This window comes from Phoenix dactylifera, unplaced genomic scaffold, assembly GCF_009389715.1.
Source record: "Phoenix dactylifera cultivar Barhee BC4 unplaced genomic scaffold, palm_55x_up_171113_PBpolish2nd_filt_p 000119F, whole genome shotgun sequence".
Classification (NCBI taxonomy): domain Eukaryota; kingdom Viridiplantae; phylum Streptophyta; class Magnoliopsida; order Arecales; family Arecaceae; genus Phoenix; species Phoenix dactylifera.
Genome location: NW_024067687.1, coordinates 565,748 through 589,011, shown reverse-complemented (window position 1 = coordinate 589,011; position 23,264 = coordinate 565,748). Strand labels below are relative to the sequence as shown.

General features: G+C 39.4%; 1 protein-coding gene across 3 annotated transcripts; it reads left to right on the top strand.

The window, feature by feature from the left end:
- Window positions 1–898: 898 nt before the first annotated feature.
- Window positions 899–22,325, top strand: LOC103722954 (telomeric repeat-binding factor 2-like). Of its 3 annotated transcripts, XM_026799913.2 has the most exons (7): window positions 899–1,780; window positions 1,931–2,208; window positions 2,293–2,496; window positions 20,693–20,883; window positions 21,113–21,179; window positions 21,266–21,341; window positions 21,850–22,325. In XM_026799913.2, the coding sequence occupies exons 1-6, from the start codon at window positions 973–975 to the stop codon at window positions 21,305–21,307; spliced, it is 1,590 nt and encodes a 529-aa protein (XP_026655714.2). In that variant the 5' UTR covers window positions 899–972; the 3' UTR covers window positions 21,308–21,341; window positions 21,850–22,325. The 3 variants fall into 3 exon arrangements, with proteins under 3 accessions (XP_026655714.2, XP_008811929.2, XP_008811928.2); XM_008813707.3 differs by having other exon boundaries at window positions 1,931–2,496; window positions 21,854–22,325; XM_008813706.3 differs by having other exon boundaries at window positions 1,931–2,496.
- Window positions 22,326–23,264: the final 939 nt, after the last annotated feature.

The following is a 23,264-nucleotide window of genomic DNA, read 5'->3' as shown; positions in this document are numbered from 1 at the left end:
ATGGTCCCTTAACACCTCTTGGATTTATAACTCGTATGGCATTAGTTTCCAGAAGAAAGAAACATAAAATCTGGGGTTAATATAAACAAAATTCATTCTTAAATCATGGGCCACAACTTGGCATGTTCATAATTATTTAAAAATTTGTAATTACTTATGCATCTTTAATAAATCATCCATTACGTGTTTCATGTAAGTTGAACCTAACCCCTCACCGGACCTTGGCCCCCCATAACCCAAATCCAATCCAATAACTTTGGCCCATGGCCCAGTTGACCAAAACCTGGGCCAATCCCCAACTTCCTTCACGTGAGTCGTGAGATCAATGGGACAATTTGATTGGAATAAATTCCAATTTCCATCCAACTCTAGGACGGATGGGAAATTTACATCGGTCATTTTCACAACAACTGACTTGAACTATATATCCAACATGGGCACCGTATGTCTTGTGCAGGGGCCATAATCGGAACCAAGCAATAGGCGGTTGGGTTGTGCCGCGAGGATTACATAGACCAAGTCAACAAGCTCGGCCCGAAGCCTAATCAGCCTGACCTGCTTTGAGCCCAAGAGAGAAGGTAGAATGAGGGAAAGAGCTTGCGCGACGTATTAATAAAGGTTAGTCATCCAGTTAGGATCTAGACTGGGTTAGATTTAAAATTGGGTTGGGGGGAGACCGGGCCCGGTTCTGGCTGGGCATCAGAGCCCACCCGGGGTGGGTCGACTATGGACTTGAGCCCACCTTTAAATTTAATTGAGATCTATTTTTATCCCAAGCTCGATCCAAATACCCGAAATCCAACCCGAAGACCGACGGACCTCGCACCGGCCTGGGCCATTTAACCCCAGTTCACGGCCCCATATTTCGCGGCACTCGGGAAAATCGAACCATATCTAAAAGCCAAAAGCGATCAAAATCCCATCTTTCCCCTCCTTGTCACCTCATCCTTCCCAAACCCTCCCCGCCAGAAGATGGACTTGGATCCGGAAATCGCCCGTTTGATCCTCGAGTTCGTCCTCATCCAGCCTAATGTCGGCGACTTCCTGGCCAACAGTCTTGTACTCGCTCTCCCGGTCACGCAGCCTCTCGAGCCCCGCCTCAAGAAGACCGTCCTTCTCCGGAGGATCATCTCGGAACTCTCCCGCGACTCCGTCTCCGCCCGGACCCTCCATTCCCTCGAGCTTCTCGAGGAGATAGACCGCAATGGAGGCGTTGCCCCTTCGGAATCCATGAGGGCTGCTTACTTTGCGGTTGCCGTGGAATGCACTGCCCGGTCCCTGCTGAAAAGCGACGAGCACTTCTTCAAGACCGTCGACCAAATCTGGAGCCGCCGTGTGGCCGATCTTGAGCACTCGGAGGCCGCGGGGTTAGCGTGCAGCCGCCTGAAGAAATTAAGGAAGGAGATAGTGGAGGCCGCCCTACTAAATCCTGGTATTAGGGCTGACCTGTTGGAGAGGGGTACCAAAAAGATGACGTCTGATTCTGTTATCAGAACCGAGCTGTTGGAGAAGGACACTAAAAAGGTGGCGTTGGATTGTGTTAGGGCTTATTTGGAGGACGCCATAAACATAATGGGTCCTCCTTTTCTTGAAGTTGCCTCGAAAGCTGTTCTTTCGGGGCGATTGGTGTTGAACGAACAGTCTAGAGAACCTTCTGTCAAAATGGGCAAGAAGGAGAAGTGTTCGAAAGATGTATTGACTTCAATAGTGGAAAAGAGTGTGGGTGAGCTGGGCCATTCACAAATTGATGGAGGCACATCATCTCGATCACATGTAATCAGTGAGTTGCCCTGCAAACTTAGTTAATATTCTCCTTTTTCCTTTTGAATGTTGCAAACTATCATGGGCAAATTTGTGCTAGATTACGTAGCTCTGTTAAATATCTCTGTCTGACTTCTGCTTCACTCGTCTAACTGTGCGATGCATATAGGGGATGAGCTTGATGAGAGTGCAGCAGCTAGAGGACAAAATGTGCCCAACCAACTTGGATGCTTGACTAACAAGTTTGACCGACTGCCATCTCCAGAGGTTAACAGAGTGGTACGAACTCTTAAATCAAGTTCTGCAGATCTGCACATGATGGTAGAAGACCCTCTTCCAAGTGCAAGAACAGCTGCAGCTGAGATAGTAAACAGCAAGTGTGGAATAATGATGAATCTTGAACAGGAGGAGCGTCAAGACCAGGTTGATCATATGGGACAACTTCTTGTAAGTGAAATGGGTTCTGAAGTTAAATGTGATGAGAGCAGTACTTCTCATACTGAGAAAAACAGGAATGGTGACACTTTTCAGTCAAAACCAAACCCATATGGTGTGAAAGAAATGAAAGGAAATCATATTAGGGAGGAAGTGAATGCACCTGTTGCTTCTGAGAAGGGGACTGAAGTTTCAATTACTGCAGGCGCTAGCAGAGGTGTTGAGATGAAGATAGATCATGATGTAGTACCAACACGGCCTAGTTTGATGGATTGGAATCCAACTGCCCGTACTTATGAGGTGATGTCATAATCCTGCTGTCTTCTATGATTTATATGGTTTCTTTTTCATTATATGATTGTAACGTAAGAAATCTATTTTTGGTGAAGACTGGTATTTATCAAAGGGTTGATAGATTTCCTTTTTCCAATTCTTGCTCACATACGTGTTCAGTGGCCAAATATTTTGCTGCTTTGTTTTACCCTTATAATTTATTTTGAGCGTGAAGTTTGTATCTCTGTTCCACACTTTTTTTCGACATCACATGGATTTGGTATTAGGCTTTTCTATTGTAAATTTCACGTCTAATGTAATTTTTCTTGTTAAAAGATAAACATAAGTGCAATTTTTTCTGTATGTTGAGTACAAATTCAATAATACACTAGTCTTGCAAGCGATTCATAACAATTATTTTATTTGATAAACAATAGAGCTGTAAGCTACGATGTTTCTTGTGGCAAGTTTTTAACTATTACATGTTTGAGATTCCAATGAACACCTCAGAACCTTGGTAAAATGGTACAATTCCTCAAAGTATTGATGCTAATGATGCTATACAAGCTATGAATACACAAACAGTGCTGTTGCATTTTAATTGTGCAAATCAGGTTTGCCTCACCTAGTCAGGGGCAGTCCTGCCCCCCCCCCCCCCCCCCCCCCCCTCTCCCATCCCCCCTTCTTTTTCTTGTATTCTAGGGCCCAAAGAAACCTACTAGGAGTTTGCACACACCCCCTGCCCTTCTCTCTTGTATTCTAGGGCCCTGAGAAACCCACTAGAGGAGTTTGCACCACTCCCCCATTCCTCCAACTAAATGAGAGAGTGGTTTGGTTTTCCAATAAGATGGGCAACTAGCTGTTATTATGGAATAGATATGAGACTGCTCAGTTAATCTCAACAGTCCATAGCTATATGAAAGGCTATGATGCATTTGAACATATAGAAGGTCATAATAACAGTCCTTGAAACCTCTGGCACTTAGAGACTAAAGAATAAAACCTGATGCCTGCTCTCAATTCTGAGAAACAACCTATTTTTATTAGATTTCAGATGAAGAAAAAGAAGAGCAGCAACATATTCTGCTGCACATTTGGGTACTTATTTTTTATTACTTATTGGTTTTAATTTTATTAATGAAGAAATACGGTTCTGTGTTTTGATCAATACATAACCACTGCTGTTGTGTTTTAATTGTGCAAATCAGGTTTGTCTCACCTAGTCAGGTGTAGAGCCACATAGGGAGGGAAGGTGGGGGGGTGGGTGGCTGGTGTCCTCCCCCCCCCCCCCCCCCACCACCATCCCCCTGACGAAAAGAGAAAGTGGTTTGGTTTTGTAATAAGATGGGCAATTAGCTGTTATTATGGGATAGATATGAGATTGGTCAGTTAATCTCAACAGTCTGTGACTAGATGAATGGCTATGATGCATTTGAACATATAGAAGGTCATAATAACAGCCCTTGAAACCTCTGGCACTTAGAGACTAGAGAATAAAACCTGATTCCTGTTCTTAATTCCAAGAAACAACCTATTTCTTTTAGGTTTCAGAGGAAGAAAAAGAAGAGCAGCAACATATTCTGATGCACATATGTGTACTTTTTTTTTTCTATTTATTGGTTTTAATTTTATTAATGAAGAAATATGGTTCTGTTTTTTGATCCCCCCTCACCCAACAAAAACAATAGCTAATCATCTTCCAACCATGATTTCCGCTGGTGTGTTTTCTTTTCCTTTTTCTTGTTGTCTTCTTTAATTTTGGTTTCTTACTTCTTTAAGTATAGAATCTTTTTTTTTCCTTGTAGCATGAGCAGCAAGAACAAATATTTCTGTACCCCATATTGCTAAAAACTTGCTTATTTTATCCTTATTATTAAGCATGATTAGTCTTGTTTTCTATTTCAAGGCCATGTATAATGAAGAATAGAGTATGTGTTTCATATTAATTTTTATATGTATTTATATATTTAATTTATTTTTTAGTTTATCTTTACTTATCACTTTCTCTTTAAAGGTAATATTTCGAATGTGAAAGATTCAAACCATTTATATAAAGTATACCCAGTAAAGCTTGATGATTTGTAAAATATTTAATTGTTTTATAGATTAGGTATCAGGTTATCTTAAAACAACTATTACTTACAGCTGAACTTTTTGAGGAGATATGGGACCATAGAGGTGGATTTGATCATAAACAGAGTATTTGATTGAGTATTGAGGAGCAAAATAATTTAGTCTGAAATACTAGAAAGTAGATCATTTTTTTCATTCTCGAGGAAGTGCATATATCTTAAGTGTTGATCTTTTTTTTTTTTTTTGTGTGTGTAGAGAAATCTGCTAAAGAAATAGTAGATCAGTAACCGGATTTTAGACATGAAAAAGTAAGAACTCAGCGGGACCTTACTGCTCTAATCAAACAAAGGAGGGTCCCGCTGAGTTCTTACTCCATATAGCGAAACTTTGATCTACTCCCTAACATACAAATTGGAAAGTTATCCAGTAAACATAACCGATATTGCTCATCATCATTTAGCTATTGCATTTATTTTTCTCGTTGCTGGGCATATGTGTACATTTATATCCCTTGTATTGTTTGCCTCCCACTGCACCTAGTCTTGGTGCTTAAGGATAACACCTACCGGGTAGGTTGCATATGTGTATGCACAACTTTTGGTCTGTTTTTCTCCTGTCAAACATTGATGTTTGTGTGGTAGTGAATCTGATACATAGGTGGCAGCTATTTCAATGAGAAAAGCAGATGAAGGATTGTGCACACCCTTATGCGGCTTGTTCAGAATTGGTGCTGTTTTTTCCATGATATAGACAACTTATGTATTTTCATTTTTATATTATTTTACATCCCTAACTGTTTTCAAGTGGACAATACAATGCAAATTCTAGTTTGTAATTGTGTATATCCAAATTAGTTGCTATTTGTTTCACCAAAAAATTTAGTTGCTATTTGGGCTTTTATAGAATGACAGGACACAGAGATTGGAAACTGATACTAATTTGCGGTTTGTCAGAATTTCTTTGAGAAAGATCATTCATAGGACTTATCTCTTTTATTTAAGGCTCTGTTTAGTTGCTGATAACATGAAAGAAAAGAAAGATATTTTAGCAGAAGAAAAGAAAAGAAAAGAAAAGAAAAGAGAGAATGGAAAGAAAAAAATGGAGTGTTTTCTGTGTTTGGTTGTAATAAAATTAGAGAGGAAGTTGTTAAGGAAGCAGTTGAGGAAAGAATAATAGGACAATAAAAAGAGAATTAAATTTATTTTCTGAATGAGCAGAAAATAATCAGCCAGATGTTGAGCACTGTATTATTGCGTTTGGAAAATTGCAGCTCTGTCTTTCACAGATAATACATCTTTTTTCTTTTTAAATCTATTGTATGCTATCCATTTTTGACTTAGGGATTTTATTTCATTTTGGAAGGATATAGAGAATGGCCTTTGTTGATGAATCCAATTCCCTATGTTGAAATTGCTCAGTCATTCTTCATCTAGACTAGGGGAGTTTTAGTTTGTGGCTCATTCTTAGTCATATTCTACTATAAGCTTGATTTTCACTTGCAAATCAGTCATTTGCTTTTTATGCTGAAATCTCTCTGGCACAGTTGCCTATATCTCGCACCAGCGCAGTTACCTGATGTCATGTTGAGAGCTGATTATCACTTGTTTTCAAGTTTTATGTGCATATCTTGATTTGTAAGCAAACCATATATAAATGGATAATATTTTGGTTGTTGATGTGCATGATATCTTTTTCTGTTTTGCATTGGTTTCTAGCTTTCTTCATCATTTCACATGTGTACACCTATAAGCATATTGTTGTCCATGGGCATGCCATATTTGATTTAATTTTAGTTACCTTTTTCTTCACTTTCGTCCATAGAAGTTAATTTGACTCAAATTATAATACCTATTCACTCTTTTATTTTGGAACACTACAATTTATGCGAGCCAAAATGGCCCTAAACAATCTAGATCCCATCCTTGGATCAAGATCAGTGTAGGATGACAAGATTTAGAACCTTATGATGGATTATACATTCCCTTGGATCATATGATCCAACTTGATAATACTGATTGACATAGTACATCATGTGTGTGTCCATTTTCCATTTTTATATGACTTTACTTATCAACAATAAGTCTCTAGCAGGCAATTTAGCAAGTCCATTATCGAAGTTCATAGTGTTAAAAACAAGATGCCATTTTTTGTATTTTTTGGCCATATGTTAAAGTCTTGTCCCCTTTTCTAATAAATTCTACCTAAATGATAAAAAATAGATAGATAATATACAAATTTCTTGAATAACCAAACAAATTATTTGTTTCATTAGACATGCTATATATGGGTCTATATTGGTGAAAATTAGACATTTTGTATATATGGCTTTCTATTCACTGTCAATTTACTTTATAGTTGATCATATCACAATTTTTCATGTTATTTTATACTTAAAAAGTTTTGAAAGTAATGAGAAGAAAAATCTTACAATTTGCAATGTGATCCATGATGCTATCCGATCTAGCCCCCCCTATGATTTATGACTCAATTTTGATGTTAACAACAATTGTCCATTTCTCATTGCTTCTTCCCTGCAGTTACTTCTTGGCTTATATGACCCTTTCTTAATGGAATGATGTAACTTGGGTCATATTTATGGAGCATATTATGGAACAATCTGAATCACCTTGTAAAGAATCACATATATATTGTGTACTTTATCGTATCAGTTTCTCCCAGACAAACAAATAGAGATCTGTATGATCAATTTTTCCTTCTTTGTGCCAATTGATCATCTCTTCGCTTCCTTCCTCTCCACCTTGTTTCTTCATTGGGTATCATAAGTGAATCTTCTTCCTTGATCTTTTAACTAAGTAATCTTAGTGTGAAACAAATAATATTTATTTAGAATGAGAGTAGCAATTACCATTACTTAGAAATATTAGTGATGAGAAAACCTAAGAGAAATGATGATTCTGCTGGTTGACAAATTTAAAAGTCCTTTAGGCATTTCGGCTGAATATGATATTTGGCGTTTTTCTAAGATCCCAGATCTTATCATCTTAATGCTTCTGTCATCATGCCAACCAGAAGTAATTCAATGTAAATATACTAGTGGTAAGTTGGATTTTTTGTTTTGGTGACGAGTAGCTTTTTCCATTCTATATCAAAGCTAGTTCAGATGCCTTTGTTTAGAGTTTTTGGTATTGTAAGTCATTATTTAATAGTAGATGATGGATAGTAATGAAGCTCTTTGGAGAGTTAATACAATAGAAGAGTTTTATGAATGGGAGTTTGCTAGATCACCCGTTAGATTTCATGATAATTTTTCTGAAAATTTGTGTCAGTAGTTCCTTTTGGAAGAATTCTGAAGAAACAGTAAGTTGTCTAGGTAATGTTTTATGGGGTCCTGCTTGGATTTCTACACTAAGTGTCCCTGTGATTGGGCATGTGGGAGGGAGGGCTTGATGAGAGGACGTTATCCCTAGCTCTCTCTATGTCTCGGATCTCGCTTCCTGATATTCCCCTAATCAATTACTTGAGGAATCTAAGAAAGAGAAAAAGTTGTCCCATTGAAACAGCCCTTCAAACTCATTTTCCCTAATTTTTGAGATCAAATCACCTTTTAGTTGAATTCCACATCCAGAAGATTGGGGGTGGGTGGTTCAATGGGTTCTCTTGATCCCACAAAATTCTATCCTTTGTAGCTATTTCTCCTCACTTGTTTCGCCAACATGAGTTTATTAGCAGGATAAACAAGATATCCATCCACACAAGCTTACAAACGTAGCTCTTCTCAATGATGGAGGACCATGAAGCACGAAAATGGATATAGGATGTGCATACGACACGATACAGAACTGCAGATATGAAAGAAGCAGGATATGATATAACTAGGATACCCTAATCAATATGTATATCAAGATTCACAGTACTGGAACCGGCACCCATGCTGATAGGCCAGTGGTACAATATGGTACCATGTCGTGTTGTTTCGACATGTATTGACAAAGAGAAACCAGAGAGGGGAGGGGAGAGGGAGGAGGAAAAGAGAGAGGGAGCGAGGGAGGGAGAGAGTGGGAGAGATGTTGGGAGAGGGAGAGAGAGGTGGCTCAGATGCCCTTCTCTCCTTTGCTTGTCTGCAGGCCCCACTAGGTGGAGCCCCTGTTTCGAACAAAACAAGAGCTCGGCGAAAAGAGAGAGAGAGATGGAGGGATGATGGGAGGGAGAGAGAGGGAGAGGGAGGGGGAGAGTAAGAGATATCGGGAGAGCGGGAGAGAGAGGGGGATCGGAAGCCTTCCTCTCCGCTCATCTACATGGCCTATTGGGCAAAACCCTTGTTTCGAATGAAGCAAGTGCTCGATCCCAAATTTTTTAATTTTTTTTTGTTCTTTAAGAGAAGTCGGCAAAGAATGTCTCTTTGCCAACTTCACCACATTCTTTGCCGACTTCACTGTGCCGACTTTACTTAAAGAATAGGAAAAAGTTAAAAAAATTGGGATTGAGCCTTTGTTTTGTTTGAAATAGGGGCTCTGCTGAAATAGAGGCTCCACCCAACAGGCCTTGCGGATGAGCAGAGGAGAAGAGGGCTTCTGAGTTCCCTCTCTTTGCCTCTCCCGGCATCTCTCTCTGCCCCCTCCCTCTCCCTCTCTCTTCTTCCCTCACTCTCTCTCTCTTTTTCTCTCTTTCCTTCTCCCTCTCCCCTTCGCTCGTTTGTTCTTGAACCAAGGGGTGGAACCATGCGTACGGCTCGGTACGCACCAACTGGGAATTTAGGGCGGTATGGTGGTCCTTGATGCATATATATGCATGTATATATATTTATATATTCATACATGCGTAAGTACATACATACACAAGTATCAATATGTATGTATGTGTGTAAAAATGTATATAGATAAGTGTATGGATATAGATAAACATAGGCTGAGGGATGTCGTCAGTAGGAACGAATGATTTGATATATGTAGAAGGAACTACGAGTCTAGAGGTATACCCAAATCATATGGGATGAAGTAGTAAAGGACTTGACTTTTTTAACATCTTTCAGAAAGTATGACTATAAATCGAGTAGAATGGGAGAAAAGAATTCATGTAGCCGACTCCAACTAGTTTAGTTGTTGAGCTGATTTGGAGCAAGGATCGCTGAACTGACTCGAATTGGGTGGTTTGGCCTGTACTGATTGAACAACACTATATTGGGACGGTTCGGCAAAGCAGGCTGGTTTGAGTTTTAAAACACCTTCCTTGGTTTAAACCATCAAGTGTTCGAGAGGCATTGAGGGTTCTCTTGCTCACTCTCTCCCTCTCTCTCTCCATTGGATGCTCGCTCTTTCACTTTTTCTCTTTGTTGGACAGTCACTCTAGGTAAGCCTCTCCCCCCTCCCTCTCTTCGTCGAATGCTTGCTCACTTGCTCTCTCTCTCTCCTTGTTGGATGCTCACTGCTTGCTCTCTCTCTGCCATATGCTCACTTTCTCTCTCTCTACCACCCTCTCTTCCGCCGTCAAATGTTTGCTCACGCTCTCTTGTTGAATGCTCACTAAAGGTAAGCCTTCCCCATCTCTATCTCTTTGTCCCTCTTCCTCCCTCACTCCCTCCTCTCTCTTCATCCCTCTCTTTCTCCCTCTTTGTCATGGTTTGGTACACCTTGGCTCGGTACAGTACCTATCGGTACAGTGCCGAACTAGTTGCCGGCCAGTACGAGCCCCGATTCTAGTCTCGCAAGCTTTATGTAGTTTTATGCGTGTAAGAAAGTCTCCATAATGCATGGTAGGCTATCAAAATATAATCCATGCTTTACATGATAATGTTACAAGCTCATCATGTAGTCGTCTTTCAAAGCCTTACTCGAATTCATACTTCATATTTACATATTGACATCATAGGCTACAAAATTGACTATTCATCATTTAAAGTTTAATACTAAAAGAACGAAAATGCCTCTTGCTCATTTGTGGAGTTTTTTGGAAGTATCTCGAATGTATCTGGGAAGTATCTAGAGTATTTTTTTTTTGAATTTTGAAAATGGGATTCTTTACAAAAGTATCAGATACGTATTCGAGAAGTATTTGACAAGTATCGGTACCTGATATGTATCCAATGTGGACAAAGCAAGTGATTTGATATCTGTGCTTTATAAATGACGGACTACCAGCAATCTTGGATGTTGGTAAAGCATCATAAAATGTTATCATTTGGATGTTGTGAAGATCTTTGTTGAATTATTAAAATTAAGAGGGCATCGATAGTTCTTTTTTCATTTCAGTGGACATAGGTGGGGATTCTGTTGCTTATGTTATTCTGCAAACTGAAGGAAGTGGCTTGCTTTATAAATTATGGTGCATGGAAAATAGAACATGGAAAGAGGTGTTAGTGGGTTCTAGTGGTGGTTTTCTGTTTAAGAATTCAACATAGAAAGTGATGACTCCATTTCCTATGGGTTCCTCTAAAGTGGCGTCTGATCTTTGATATGGGTTTAATGGTAAGGTTGAAATTTGTTATAGGAATAATTTAAAAGATTTCTCAAGGTTTTAAATTGATAGTGAATTTCATAATGCTTTTTGGTATTGTTTTGGTAGGTTACTAGGAAAGCCAATTAGGTGCCAATTTTTTACTTAAGTGATTTCCTCTAGTATTTTATTCTTTTCTTCTATTTAGCCTTCTAGTTCCTTAAGGAGCTGTTGAGGATGTTGGTTCAAAATATCCTTAAAATTTTTCCATGTAAGGTTGCTGTTGCTGGTTATAAATTAGTTAATGTTGGGAGGGAAGAGTCCTGGTTGGGAAATCTAAATGTGAGGTTGCCAAAAACCTGGGATAAGAAAAACCACCTTTCTAGTGGAACCAGGTATTCTTTTTATCTCGGATTGGAGGCTCTATGGATGCTATGAGGTGATCTTTATTCCCTGAAGTGCTCTCTCGTTGCTTGCCTTCCCCTCTCTTCCAGCTGAAGTGTTTGTTTATTCAATGACACTCCATGCTTGCATCCAAACAGGCCTTAAGGAGTAATGTTTTTCTGGAACAACAAGATTCATATAGTCACTCTAGTAACTCAAAAAGTATAGGCGGCCTCCCTCCATCAACTAGCAAGCTACTTGGGATTTATACATATGGACTGTACGCTCCCTCGATAAACTAGTAAGCTACTTGGGATTTGTACATATGTGGACTGTACACAATATTATAGGGAGAGGATCGCTGAAATGTTACCTTTTGATGGCCATAAGGAGGATGATAATTGTCATGGAGGAAACATTTTAGATGAAACACTAATGTTGTCTGGAGTATTTTGGTTATTGGTGTAACAATGCTAAACCATCTCTCCTCGATTCTTTGAAATCGGAGGGTTTCTTCTGGGAAGGGGAGACCTTCTTATAGATGGCAGATCAATTGAGTTGTATCATAATATATGAAGTAATGTATCGCTTAGTAAGTTTGGTAGGTTGGGTATAGAAGTTTTGGATATCATCATAAGCATCACTATATCCCTCCTACTAAGCTAATGTTGAGCCTCAAGCATTTTAAAGTCCGAATTGTTCCTTCTGCTATGCTACCACCATTGGCTTCTTGTTTTCTTTGGAAGCATGGAATTATATATTGCCTTCTAAATTGACTGGTCTGAGAGGATAAATAGAACTGTATATTGAATAGAAGGCAGGAATGTGAATATTCAAGCTTTTGGAGATTTGGTTCAAATCTGGAATTTGCTGCACTTGCAAGGTTCATTTGGTTGTAGAGAAACATTATGAAATAAGAAATTGAAGAGATATTCTTTCTGTTTGAAAAGGAAAAGTCTATTTTTTAAGGTGTCTGGGGCTTTTTATTGTTTAAAGCACATACTAATTTTCTTTCTACTTTTTGGATGTAGGAATTAGGAAAACCAAGAGTTGGCTACCTCTTTGGAGGGTGGTCAGATTGCCACTCAATTTCTCATTGATCGGATTGGAAAAAGGGGGCAGGGCTTGTAATAGCTGAAAACGTTCTATTTTTCAATTTTTAGAGATCTTTTGTATAAGTGGTTTTCCAAGGAAATAATGCTTTTCCGTTTCTTTTTCCTGCACCATGCACATCCTTATGGACATCTTTGAGCCTTTGTCCAGTAATATTTGTTTCCCCCCATTGCTTTGATTGTAGGTTGGTTGAAGAAAAGACTGGAGTAATTACAGTGATGACTTAAATTTGACAATTTGTGGGGTGATTCAAAAATAGTGGGGACTTATTTGTTTCCCTAAAGAAAAAGATGAAGATGCACAAGAAGTTGAAACAAGGGTGTTGATTCTATTGGGAAGATGATGAATTTGATGAGCAAAGCTAAACCAAATTTCAAACATAAGGGTTTTTAATGGTCTAATTACGAGTTACCTTGGAGTAGGCTTGGGGAATCCAAGAACGAAAATTATTGTGAAATATATCTAAAGTTTTTTGGGGTAGTGATTGTGATGCTGCCAAGACGTTATCCTTTGACTCAGAAGTTGGCTAGGTTTGTGGAGGTTCTTGTGCAAGAGGGGTTGGTGGGGACAATAGATGTAATTGGGGTTCTTTAGTTTTGAAATCTTCCAAGTTCAAAGCCTAGTAGCTGTGATGCCCCTGATCCGAAATCACGAGTCAGGGTCGCTACAGCTGCCACATACTCGTAGAAAACTATTCCCACGAACATGCAAGGCATCTCATCATGATATCAAAAAGCAAGTAGCCAGATAAATAATCAATTAAGCCTAAAATTTAATTAAATAAAAACCAAACTTAATATATCACAAAATTTTAGTAATGTCTAATAGTCTTATATCAAACTTTAATAAATTTTTAATCTAAAATAAAGAGACCAACACTCTATTTCTGATCAATCTCCCGAAACACATCTCCGTGCCATCTAATCTATAAAAATGATAAGATATTGAATAATGAGCTGTATAGCCTGGTAAGCAATAAACATTTTAATTAAATAAATCAAGCAATAGAATACATGTAGCAAAATAAGCATATCGAATACATCAAATCAAACTAAATTTATACATGTAGCATTATCAAAATATTATGCATGCGAATCTTAGTCTCTCTCAAAATTCAAATTCACTTCATAAATCCAATTTCTTTCAAAACATCAAGTTAATTTCATCAGCTATAAATTATGACTACATTTATACCCTATGGCTAAGGCAGATAATGAGCTTAGAAAAGGCAAAGTGCCAACGTATAATCCCTACTAGCGGAATATCGATGTGCCATTGTATAACCCCTAGCAGTAGTGTATCAATGTACTGGCGCATAACCCCTACTAGTAGGGTATCAATGTACCAGCTCATGACCCCTGGTGGCGGGGTATCGATGTTCCAGCACATGACTCCCACTAGTAGGGTATTGTTGTACCAGCGCATAACCCCCACTAGCGGGGGTATCGATACATAGTCAGGCTATGAGTCCAAATCCATCTTGAATCAAAGCTTCTTCAAAAGTAAATTTCATGTTCCACTTCGAGAAATACATAAAGCTATATTGTATCGAAATCAATCAAGCATAATCTATATCAAAATCCATCAAGGATAATCTATATCGAAATCAATACATTTGATCATAAATCATATAATATTTCAAAATAACATATTCAATAATAAAGTACCATGCATCAAATTCATGAATCATAAATAATACGACTCGAGGTTATTAAGTATCAGTATTTTATAATTTGCTGATAAATTTAGAAAAAGGTTACATTACATACCTTGCAAGTACAACTAGCCAAAAAATCCACCAACCTTGAAAATCTCTCACTTTCGAAATTTAAAATTTCATATTCTTCTTATGACAATCAATGAAGGAATGTTAGGCAACCACTTAGTCCATCCTAGTATAATTTTGAATCTCATATCTCAAACATGTTAGCTATGTAAACAATTTTTTTATCTCCTATTCTGACTATACAAGTCTTATCTATACAATCATTACTCAGTGTATCCCCTACCGAAGATTCAATATATAACTTAGTTTTCATAGATTCACCCAACTTAACGTCATCTTATAAAAGCAGTAGGTATTAGAAAATGAGTAGCACTTGAGTCAAACTACATAAGAATAAATATTGAAACTAGATTAATACATGCCACGATTGCATCAGAAGCCTACGCATCTTATTATGTGCGAGCATAAATCCTTCCTTACGTCCAGGGTTTCTGACTTCTATCCTTGTTTTGTTCAGTTGTCTGAGTAGACTGGTTCTCCCTCCTTTGTGGACATTCTGCTATTTGTGGACCTTCTGACCACAACCACAATATGCACCAATGTTCCAATGACAATCATTTACAGCATGATTGTTGCCACATCTGGAATATTTATTGCTATCCGTCTGCCCAAAGTTATCACTCGCTGATCTCTTGTTTGAACCCTCAGTGTTTTTATTGCTCTACCCTTGAGATTTGCTTGACCTAGTCCTCTTCTTTTGATTACTTTTTGTTTTCGCTTGTTCTTTATTGACTTTCCTTTCAATTATCAATACCTTGTTTACCACAACTGTATAAGTAGTATATCTTATACGACACTGCTTGCTTCCTAATTTCTGTCCTTAGTCCTATCCTATCACGAATTTATGATCTCGATCTTTCCTATTCTCAGCTAACCTTGAAATAAATTTAGCTAGCTCAATAAATCTAGCTTCATATTCTGCCAAGATATACCTTCTTGTCTTAGATAAATTTCTGCTTTTTTGAGTCCTCATGCTCTGAGGAAAATACTTATTATAAAATGCCACACGGAATCTTTTCCAAGTTAGTGGCTCATATTTTCATTCTAGCATCTGCCACTAGTTGAATGCCTCACCTTGTAATATGTAAGATGCATATAGGATCTTCTTGTCATCATAGCATCTCGGAACAACAAATGCCTTCCAGCTTCATAAACTTTGCAATATTACTTTGTTGCTCATGTTGCTCCCCATGTCCTTGCTGTTGCCAGGCATGTTGCTGCAGCTACGTCTATTGTTGTATTTACGGCTGTTGTAGCAACTGTTGTTGCAATTGCTGCTACATTCGCATCACTCCAACTAATATTTGCATTAATTAGGCCATATTAGTTTTCGGTTGCTCTATCTGATGGTTCCCAATATAATCAATAATTTTCTTTTTTTGAGGAGTGCCACTAACCCGCTAGTGAGTACTACCAACTTGTTGGTTTGATGCCTCTTCAGTAGTAATTCTGGTCGTCCTTTTCCTCCGACGTGGAGGCATCTTAACCTATATCCATCAGACCAAGGTACGTCGAATCGATACCGATCAGCGTACCGGTAGAGATCCGGACCGGTTTGGTATTGGTTCGGGCTATACCGAACCAGTCTACACAGTGGTGGGGTGTCTTGGTTGGCCGTTGTTAGGATCAAGCACTGACCATTACACCAAAAGCGACAGCTGATAGTGAAGGTGCTAATTTATTTTCTTAAACCACACCAGATCAGCACCTTAAGTCGACTCCGACCAGGCCTCGCCCACCCTGGACTCCGACCAGGCCTCGCCAATGGGCTCAGTGACCGCACTATGTCCCACCCTACTAACCGGCGCATCCACGCTAGCAGGCGGCAGGACTGACTCGACCAATCCGGCCTCCGCCAATGTTGACTCGGCCCCTCAGGCCTCCGCCAACAATCCCCCTTCGCATGATGCCCGGATTTCGAACTCGAGACCTCTGGCTCTGATACCAGTTGTTATGATCAAGCGCTGACCATTACACCAAAAGCGACCGCTGATAGTGAAGGCGCTACTTTATTTTCTTAAGCCGCACCAGATCAACGCCTCACCCCGAACTCCGACCAGGCCTCGCCCACCCCGGACTCCGACCAGGCCTCACCAGTGGGCTTAGTGATCGCAGTATGTCCCATCCTACTAACCGGCGCATCCACGCTGGCAGGTGGCAGGACTGACACAACCAACATGACCTTCGCCAACAGGCTGGCGCGCGGTCACTGTAGCTGGCAAGGTTTTTTCGGTTGAACCTCGCTGCATTGTAGCAGGCGGGCGCAGGCGGGCTGGCTGGCGCGCAGTCACTGTAGCTGGCGAGGTTCTTGCGGCCGAACCTTGCCGCACTGTAGCAGGCGAGGTTGGCCGCGACAGGATGTGGCTGCAGTAAGGCTTTGGCGGGGCCGCGCGCGCGGCGGGCTCCGCAAAGGTTGGGCGTGCTTGGCCAAGGTGGGGTGTGCTCGGCCGAGGCTTGGCATGCATGGGCTTGGTGTGTGCGGCACGGACAGGGTCTCGGCCGACCATGGATGTGCTTGGCCGAATGAAGGGGCTTGGCCAAGGTTTTCCAAGCAAAGTAATTGACCTTGGCTTGACCTTTCGTTGGCCTTCTCATGGCTTGATGTCCTCCTTGGTTGGCGTGGCCACTTTGGCCTTCGGTTGGCATATGGTCCTCTCTCGGCTTGGCGCTTCCTCGGCGTTGCTTGCGTGGGTTCTCAACACAATTTCCAACGCGGGCAATCGCGGGCGCGCAGCCCCATTCCCGTTCCTGCGCGGGGCGCTCTGTCCCGAGGGAGCGCGTGGCCCAAAAGGGCCACACGCTCGACACCACAGTGCGCGCGCTGTGTTTTAAAATCCACAGCGCGCGCTGTGATTAAAAAAAATCGGTACCGGTGCGAACGGGCCGGTATGAGACTGTACGCATGCATACCGATCAGTACCGGCCAGAAAACAGCTGGAACCGGTTTTCATGCTGTCCGGGTACCGGTTCCAGGCTGGACCGGTCCGTACCGGGCCGAACCGGCTGGTACGGTCCGGTTCGGCAAACCATGGACCAAACTTAATGTGTCATAAAATTTCAGTAATATCCAGTAGTTTTACATCAAACTTCAACAATAAATTTCTACTAAAATAAAGACCAAAATTTTGCTTTTAATCACTCTCCAAAAATATCCTCGTGCCATCTTAGTTCCTAGGATTTGTAAAACTAGTAAGATGTCGAATAATAAGCTACACAACCTAGCAAGCAATGAATACTTAAATTGGATAAATTAAGTAATAAAATAAATAATATTTTAATAAAAATAAGCATGTGGAATAAATCAAATCAAAACTAAATTTAGATATGCAACACTATCAAAATATTATGCATGCGAATCTCAATTTTCTCAAAATTTAAATTTCGTTCATAAATTTAATTTCTTTCAAAGCATTAAGTTTATCACGTTAGTCATGAACTATGACCACACATGCATCCTATGACTATGCTGGATAACGAGCTCAAAAAAGTCGAAGTGTCAACGTCTAACCTCCACTGATAAAGTATCGATGTGCCAACATATAACCCTCACTAGCAGAGTATCGATGTGCTAACATATAATCTCTATTGGCAGAATATCAACGTACAAGTATATAAACCCCACTGACGGGGTATCGATGTACCAGCACATAACCTCTATTGGTAGGGTATCAATGTACCAGCACATAACCTCCACTAGCAGAATATTCGAGTCCAAATCCATCTCAAATCAAAGCTCTTTTTATTCAAAAACAAGTTTCATGTTCCAATTTGAGAAATACACAAAATTGTACAGTATTGAAATCAATTGAGCATAATCCATATCGAAATCAGTATGTTCAGTTATGAATCATATACTATTTCAAAAATAAGATATATTCAATAATAAAGTACTATGCATCAAATTCATGTATCACAAGTAATACGACTCAGAGTTATTAAGTATCAATCTAGAAAGAGTTACATTACGTACCTTGCAAGTACAACTAGCTGACAAATTCACAAACTTTGAAAATCTTCCTCAAAGCCTAATATTCAAGAATTACATTTTTATCAAAATTTAGCCATGATTAATTTTAAAATAAAAATCCTAAGTCTCAATACCCTCACACAATCAAATCTAATAATTAGAGAATACTGCAATAGATATGGTGGACAGACGTGAAGAAAGAGTGGAGGAATGACAAGGCTGGCAACACTAATTTTATCTGATTAAGGTTAGATTAGGATGCAGGTGGCTCAGTAGAGATTGAGGACAATAAATCTAGTGGTGTCTAATAAGAATGGCTAGAGGCTGACATGTTACCTGACGGCCAAGGATCAGAGCCCCTTATGGTGGTCAACCTATGCTGCAGGGGGTTGCACCGATGCCGCCTATGGGTCATGAAAAGGAGAGAGGGAGAGGGAGAAATCTAATAATATTATATTTTTCTCTCTTTATCTCTCCTTTTTTTTCTTTTTTTTTTTCTTTTTTCTCCTACTTTCTTTTTGGTAAACTAGGGGGGACACTCGCGCCCCCTTTCTATAGCAAAGAGGAGGAAGGGAAGGGGTGGTGGTGGTTTGGCGAGGTGCGGCGGCACAACCGGTGGTTTGATAGTGGTTGAGTAAGGAATGGCTGGTGGTGATCAGCGTAAAAAAGAAAAAAAAGGGGCTGAATAGGGGGTTCTTTTGGTTCGCCAATCCTAGGTTCTAGCCTGCTTGCCGACAGTTGGGATCCGATGCAGGCGTGGGGCCGATGTAGGGGAGAGATCGAGGCCCTTGGCAACAAATGCTGATGGCGTAGACGGCTGGAAAAGGAATAAGTAGGGCATGGAGCTTCAAAATTAGGGGAAACATGGCACTTTTATTGGATATGAAATCCGGCGCAACGCTGGGACAATCTCGACTTGCAATGGCCTCAAAGGGAAGGGGCAGGTTGGAAAAATGAAATGGACGAGGGAAGAGAGCTCGTTATCTTATTGCCGACAAGGGATCCATCACGGCGATAGGAACGGTAGCGGGCTGCTTTCGAGATGAAGAAAAAAGGAAGAAATTGGTGATAATCGATTTTAACGCCTAAGCTAGGAGGTGGAAGTCGAAGGGAAGCCTTGACTGCTTAAATAGAGCCGAGATCCAGCATTAGTGCTCTTCTTGATGTCTGACTCCTACCGGAGTCGAGGGAGAAATCGATTCCCATCGGGAGTCTGTCTTCTCCTCTGCACGTGCGCTACACTAACGCGCACCATCCTGCCTACCAGCACGTGCAAAGCACGTGCCGTCCCTTTTTTTTATTTTTTGTTGGGTTTAGGCCAATTTTGGCCTCACAAATAGCCGACTATGAATAATCCTTCTACCATATTCTATGAGAAGGAAGATGATTTCCATGGAGTTTTGCTGTTGTGTATAGGCCCAGTGTGGATTATAAGTGGTAGGGCATGTTAGCTATGGGTAGGGATAAGACCCACAAGACTTCCTCAATTATGCATGAAGGAATTGGGCCCTTTTAAGCGGGGACTGAGATGTGTACCATGTCAAATGGATGCTTTCTATGCATATTTCAATTCAAAGATGACTGCAGAGGATTTTCAGAGAGGGGACCTTGTATCTGTTTAGAAATTGGTTCTAAGAAGCATGGCTAGGAGATCTGGCAGCAGTGAAGTATAGGAACACAGAATCTGTGCTGGACTTTAATGCCTGTTTGGCAATGTATTGGAGAGGTGAGACATCATGGTTGGTAGTGTGTATTGGTGCGATACGGAGCGAGATTATGACTGAAAACTGTTCATAGTTACTGGAGAATAAATTTAGGCTGTCGGCTGGTTGAAGGCTGTAGGCCTGTAACACCAAGTGCTATGGTTGTGTAGATTGCTTCTGCTAACAGACATGGAAGAGATCCACTGATGAGGAACTTTGGTAAGGTAAACTGAAGCTCAGATAAGGGAACCTATGGTAAACAATACTGGTTTCTATAGCAAGGAGAATCAAATTTTGGAATGAGGAAGCTCTATTGGTTGCAGGCGAAACCTATAGCTCTAATACCATGAACTTGAGACCTAATGTTGGTAGTGCAACCAAAAGAGTCAGGGCATAGCCGAAACAAACATACATACAGCAAATGTTTCACCTACAAATCTGAATATACAACTAACCGTATACAGAAAAGGGTATATCAGCTTGTGCATAACATAAAGATCTGGAGTAACTAGATTTTTCTATCAAAACAAGTATGCTATGATGACAATCGGGCATGCAGCATTTTTGAAATAAAAACTATCTGGGTAAAAGACCATAACAAATTTCCTCTAGGATTCCATTGATGATTTGATCAAATGTTTTGCTCCCTGCTTTTATATAAAAATCATTCATTATTTCGCAACCACCTACACATATGTTGCATTAACAAAACTTTGTTATGTAGATCGTGTTTGATTAAAAATTTCATAAGCTTGTATATTTTTTCTTTTTTGGCTTTTTGGCGTGTAAACTTCTTCCTTTTTGCAGTGGGATGATAGTTCCGTTGAGTCTGCATCTGGAATGGCACCAACCCTGTTGAAGGATCTTTGCTTACATAGCCCAAAGAGAAGGATGGTTTCTCCTTTGACACTAATAGAAAACAACAAACTTTCTAAACGGAGAAAAATTAAGCGATGGAGTTTGCTGGAAGAAGAAACTTTGAGAAAAGCTGTGGAAAAGTATGGACTTTGTGCCTCGATAAACATTTCCAGTGAAGTCTTTGTATTTGTTCCTTTGGGAAACCAGTCTTTTTTTTCACAGAATAATAGCAAATATTTTATACAAAGTTCTACATGAGACAGTAACTTAAATTTAGATTACATTATCAGATCTTTAATCTGCATTTGTTACTATCTTACATGGTGTTGATGCATATGTTTATAATTTTGTTTTATCTTTCATGTGAAGGCATGGGAAGGGTAACTGGAAAATGATTCTAAGCTGCCATCCTGATATTTTTGAAGAGAGAACTGAGGTATGTATTTGTTGCTTCATTTCTCAGCTTATCCTGTTTGCTTGTCTTCCGCTGAATTGAAAATTAATAAGCTATTCCATGAGCAGGTTGATTTGAAGGATAAGTGGAGAAATATGACCAAACACTAGCTTGCTTGTCTTCGCCACTTTGTTCCTTGCAATGGTTTGTCATTTTTTTTGCCTATAACCGGCTGGTATTTCACAAAGTTATTTCACATAGGCCTTATGGATTTTGAATGAATGGTTGCGGCAGTGTTCTGTTGATAGTTATTTCTTTAAAGTAACTTTGTGCACCTCATTTCTTGCTTCTTTAGGGACTGTTTGCATTGTTTTTTTGTTTGTCTTTACAAATTAGTGAAATACTTCATGAAGCTTGATGTCAAAAATTGCATTTACCAAAACTGCTGTTCCTTGTTTTCATGTTCACTCTTTCTTGAAAGCAATAAATCATTGCTGCCAAAAGACCCCCAAAAGTTTTGTTGTAAACAATTTTAAAAAAACAAAAGAATTTCATCATATATGTGCAGCCTGGCGCATTTTTTTCTTCTTTAGTTTTTGAAATAAAAACAGAACAAAAGCAATTACAAATGGGCTGTTACATTTTTACTTAATTTTGAGAAAAAAAGTATTATTCTTTATATTTAACTAGCATTTTGCATGTTTTTATTTAGACAGACGAATCATATGATGGATGATGATGATTCTCTCCGTCTTCATTAATGAGGAGGATCATCTATATGGATGGTTGTGCTCCATAGGATCAAGAGAAAACGGAATGGTGAAGTTGGAGGAGGGTCCGGCTACAAGAATCTAGTCAAAACAAATGATAGATGTTGAACTGCTTGTCTCCTTCCCTATTGAGGTTGATTCTATTATTTGTATTAAATAAACTTTTTGTTTTTTTTTTTGAAATAGAGAGAGGGATATAGATCCATATGTGTTATATTTAGTCAGGTCTAAATATTTGACGGATGTGCCATCCAAGAATTGGGCTTTGTATCTTTACTTGCTAAACACAGTGATGTGACTGTTTGAGGCAAAACCCAATTGACCAACAGAATGGGTAACGTTGTAGGATGATGGGTAACCATAGGGATGTTTATAATGAATAAAAATGAAACAAAATGAAATCCTTTGTATGCCTCAATCTGTGTTATGTTTGCATGAAGAAATTGGTGTAAAGAAATGTTTGGTATGCAGATGAGACTATGTGGTGGCTATTTGGCAACTCTTGGGCTTTATCAAAACAATTTCTGAAACTTTGAGGACTAAACAAAAACATTTCAAAATGTATAAGGACTTCAGACATTATAAAACCATTCCTGAAACTTTCCCTGTAAACATAATCATACTGTTAAAAGCTCTCCACCGTATTATAGATTTAATACATTATGAAACATTTGCCTAGATATCATTCATGATAACTGAAATGTTAGCTATGTAAACCCACTACCATCTCCCATGCCACAAAAAGGTGGAGGACCATCATCATTATAAATTATCAACGGCTAACCACTACAACAAAAATCAAACATTGCCGAAATTTTTTATTGCCTATACCGACGTTTATAAGCGTTGTTAGTTTTATTACTGGTGCTTTATAAAGTGTCGCAAAAGAGTCGATAATTTAAGAGTTGAAAAAAAATAATAATTGCCGACGCTTTTTAAGAGTGTTAATAACTGCCTAAGCTTTTAGCGACACTTTTTAGCGTCTTTAAAGCGTCGGCTTTTAACTTCTAATATTTTTTATAACGATGCTTCAAAGCATCGTTATAATTATTTTTTTTGAAAAAATATTTTATTTTTTTTTCTTTTAGCAAGCTTTAAAGGTCATCGAAAAACTTGCAGAGGTCATACTCTCAGTATGTTTAGTAGAAGGAAGCTGAGAACACATCCGAACCTGGCACCTTCCCTTTTAGCAAGCTCAGAACAACGTTTCTAGCTTCAGATTCACTGAAGGGGAGCTCCACATTAGATAGATCAATAGTTTGATTTGGATAGTCTCTCTTCCAATCCGTTGAAATGTGTACACATTTTCTATTGGACTTGAGTTCTGTATAGAAATTAAGAGAAAATATAAGAAAAT

Coding starts and splice junctions, on each gene's coding strand:
- LOC103722954 (XM_008813707.3), top strand. CDS start 973: ATGGACTTGGATCCGGAAATCGCCCGTTTGATCCTCGAGTTCGTCCTC. Junction 1,781..1,930: donor ATCTCGATCACATGTAATCA/GTGAGTTGCCCT, acceptor CGATGCATATAG/GGGATGAGCTTGATGAGAGT. Junction 2,497..20,692: donor CAACTGCCCGTACTTATGAG/GTGATGTCATAA, acceptor TCCTTTTTGCAG/TGGGATGATAGTTCCGTTGA.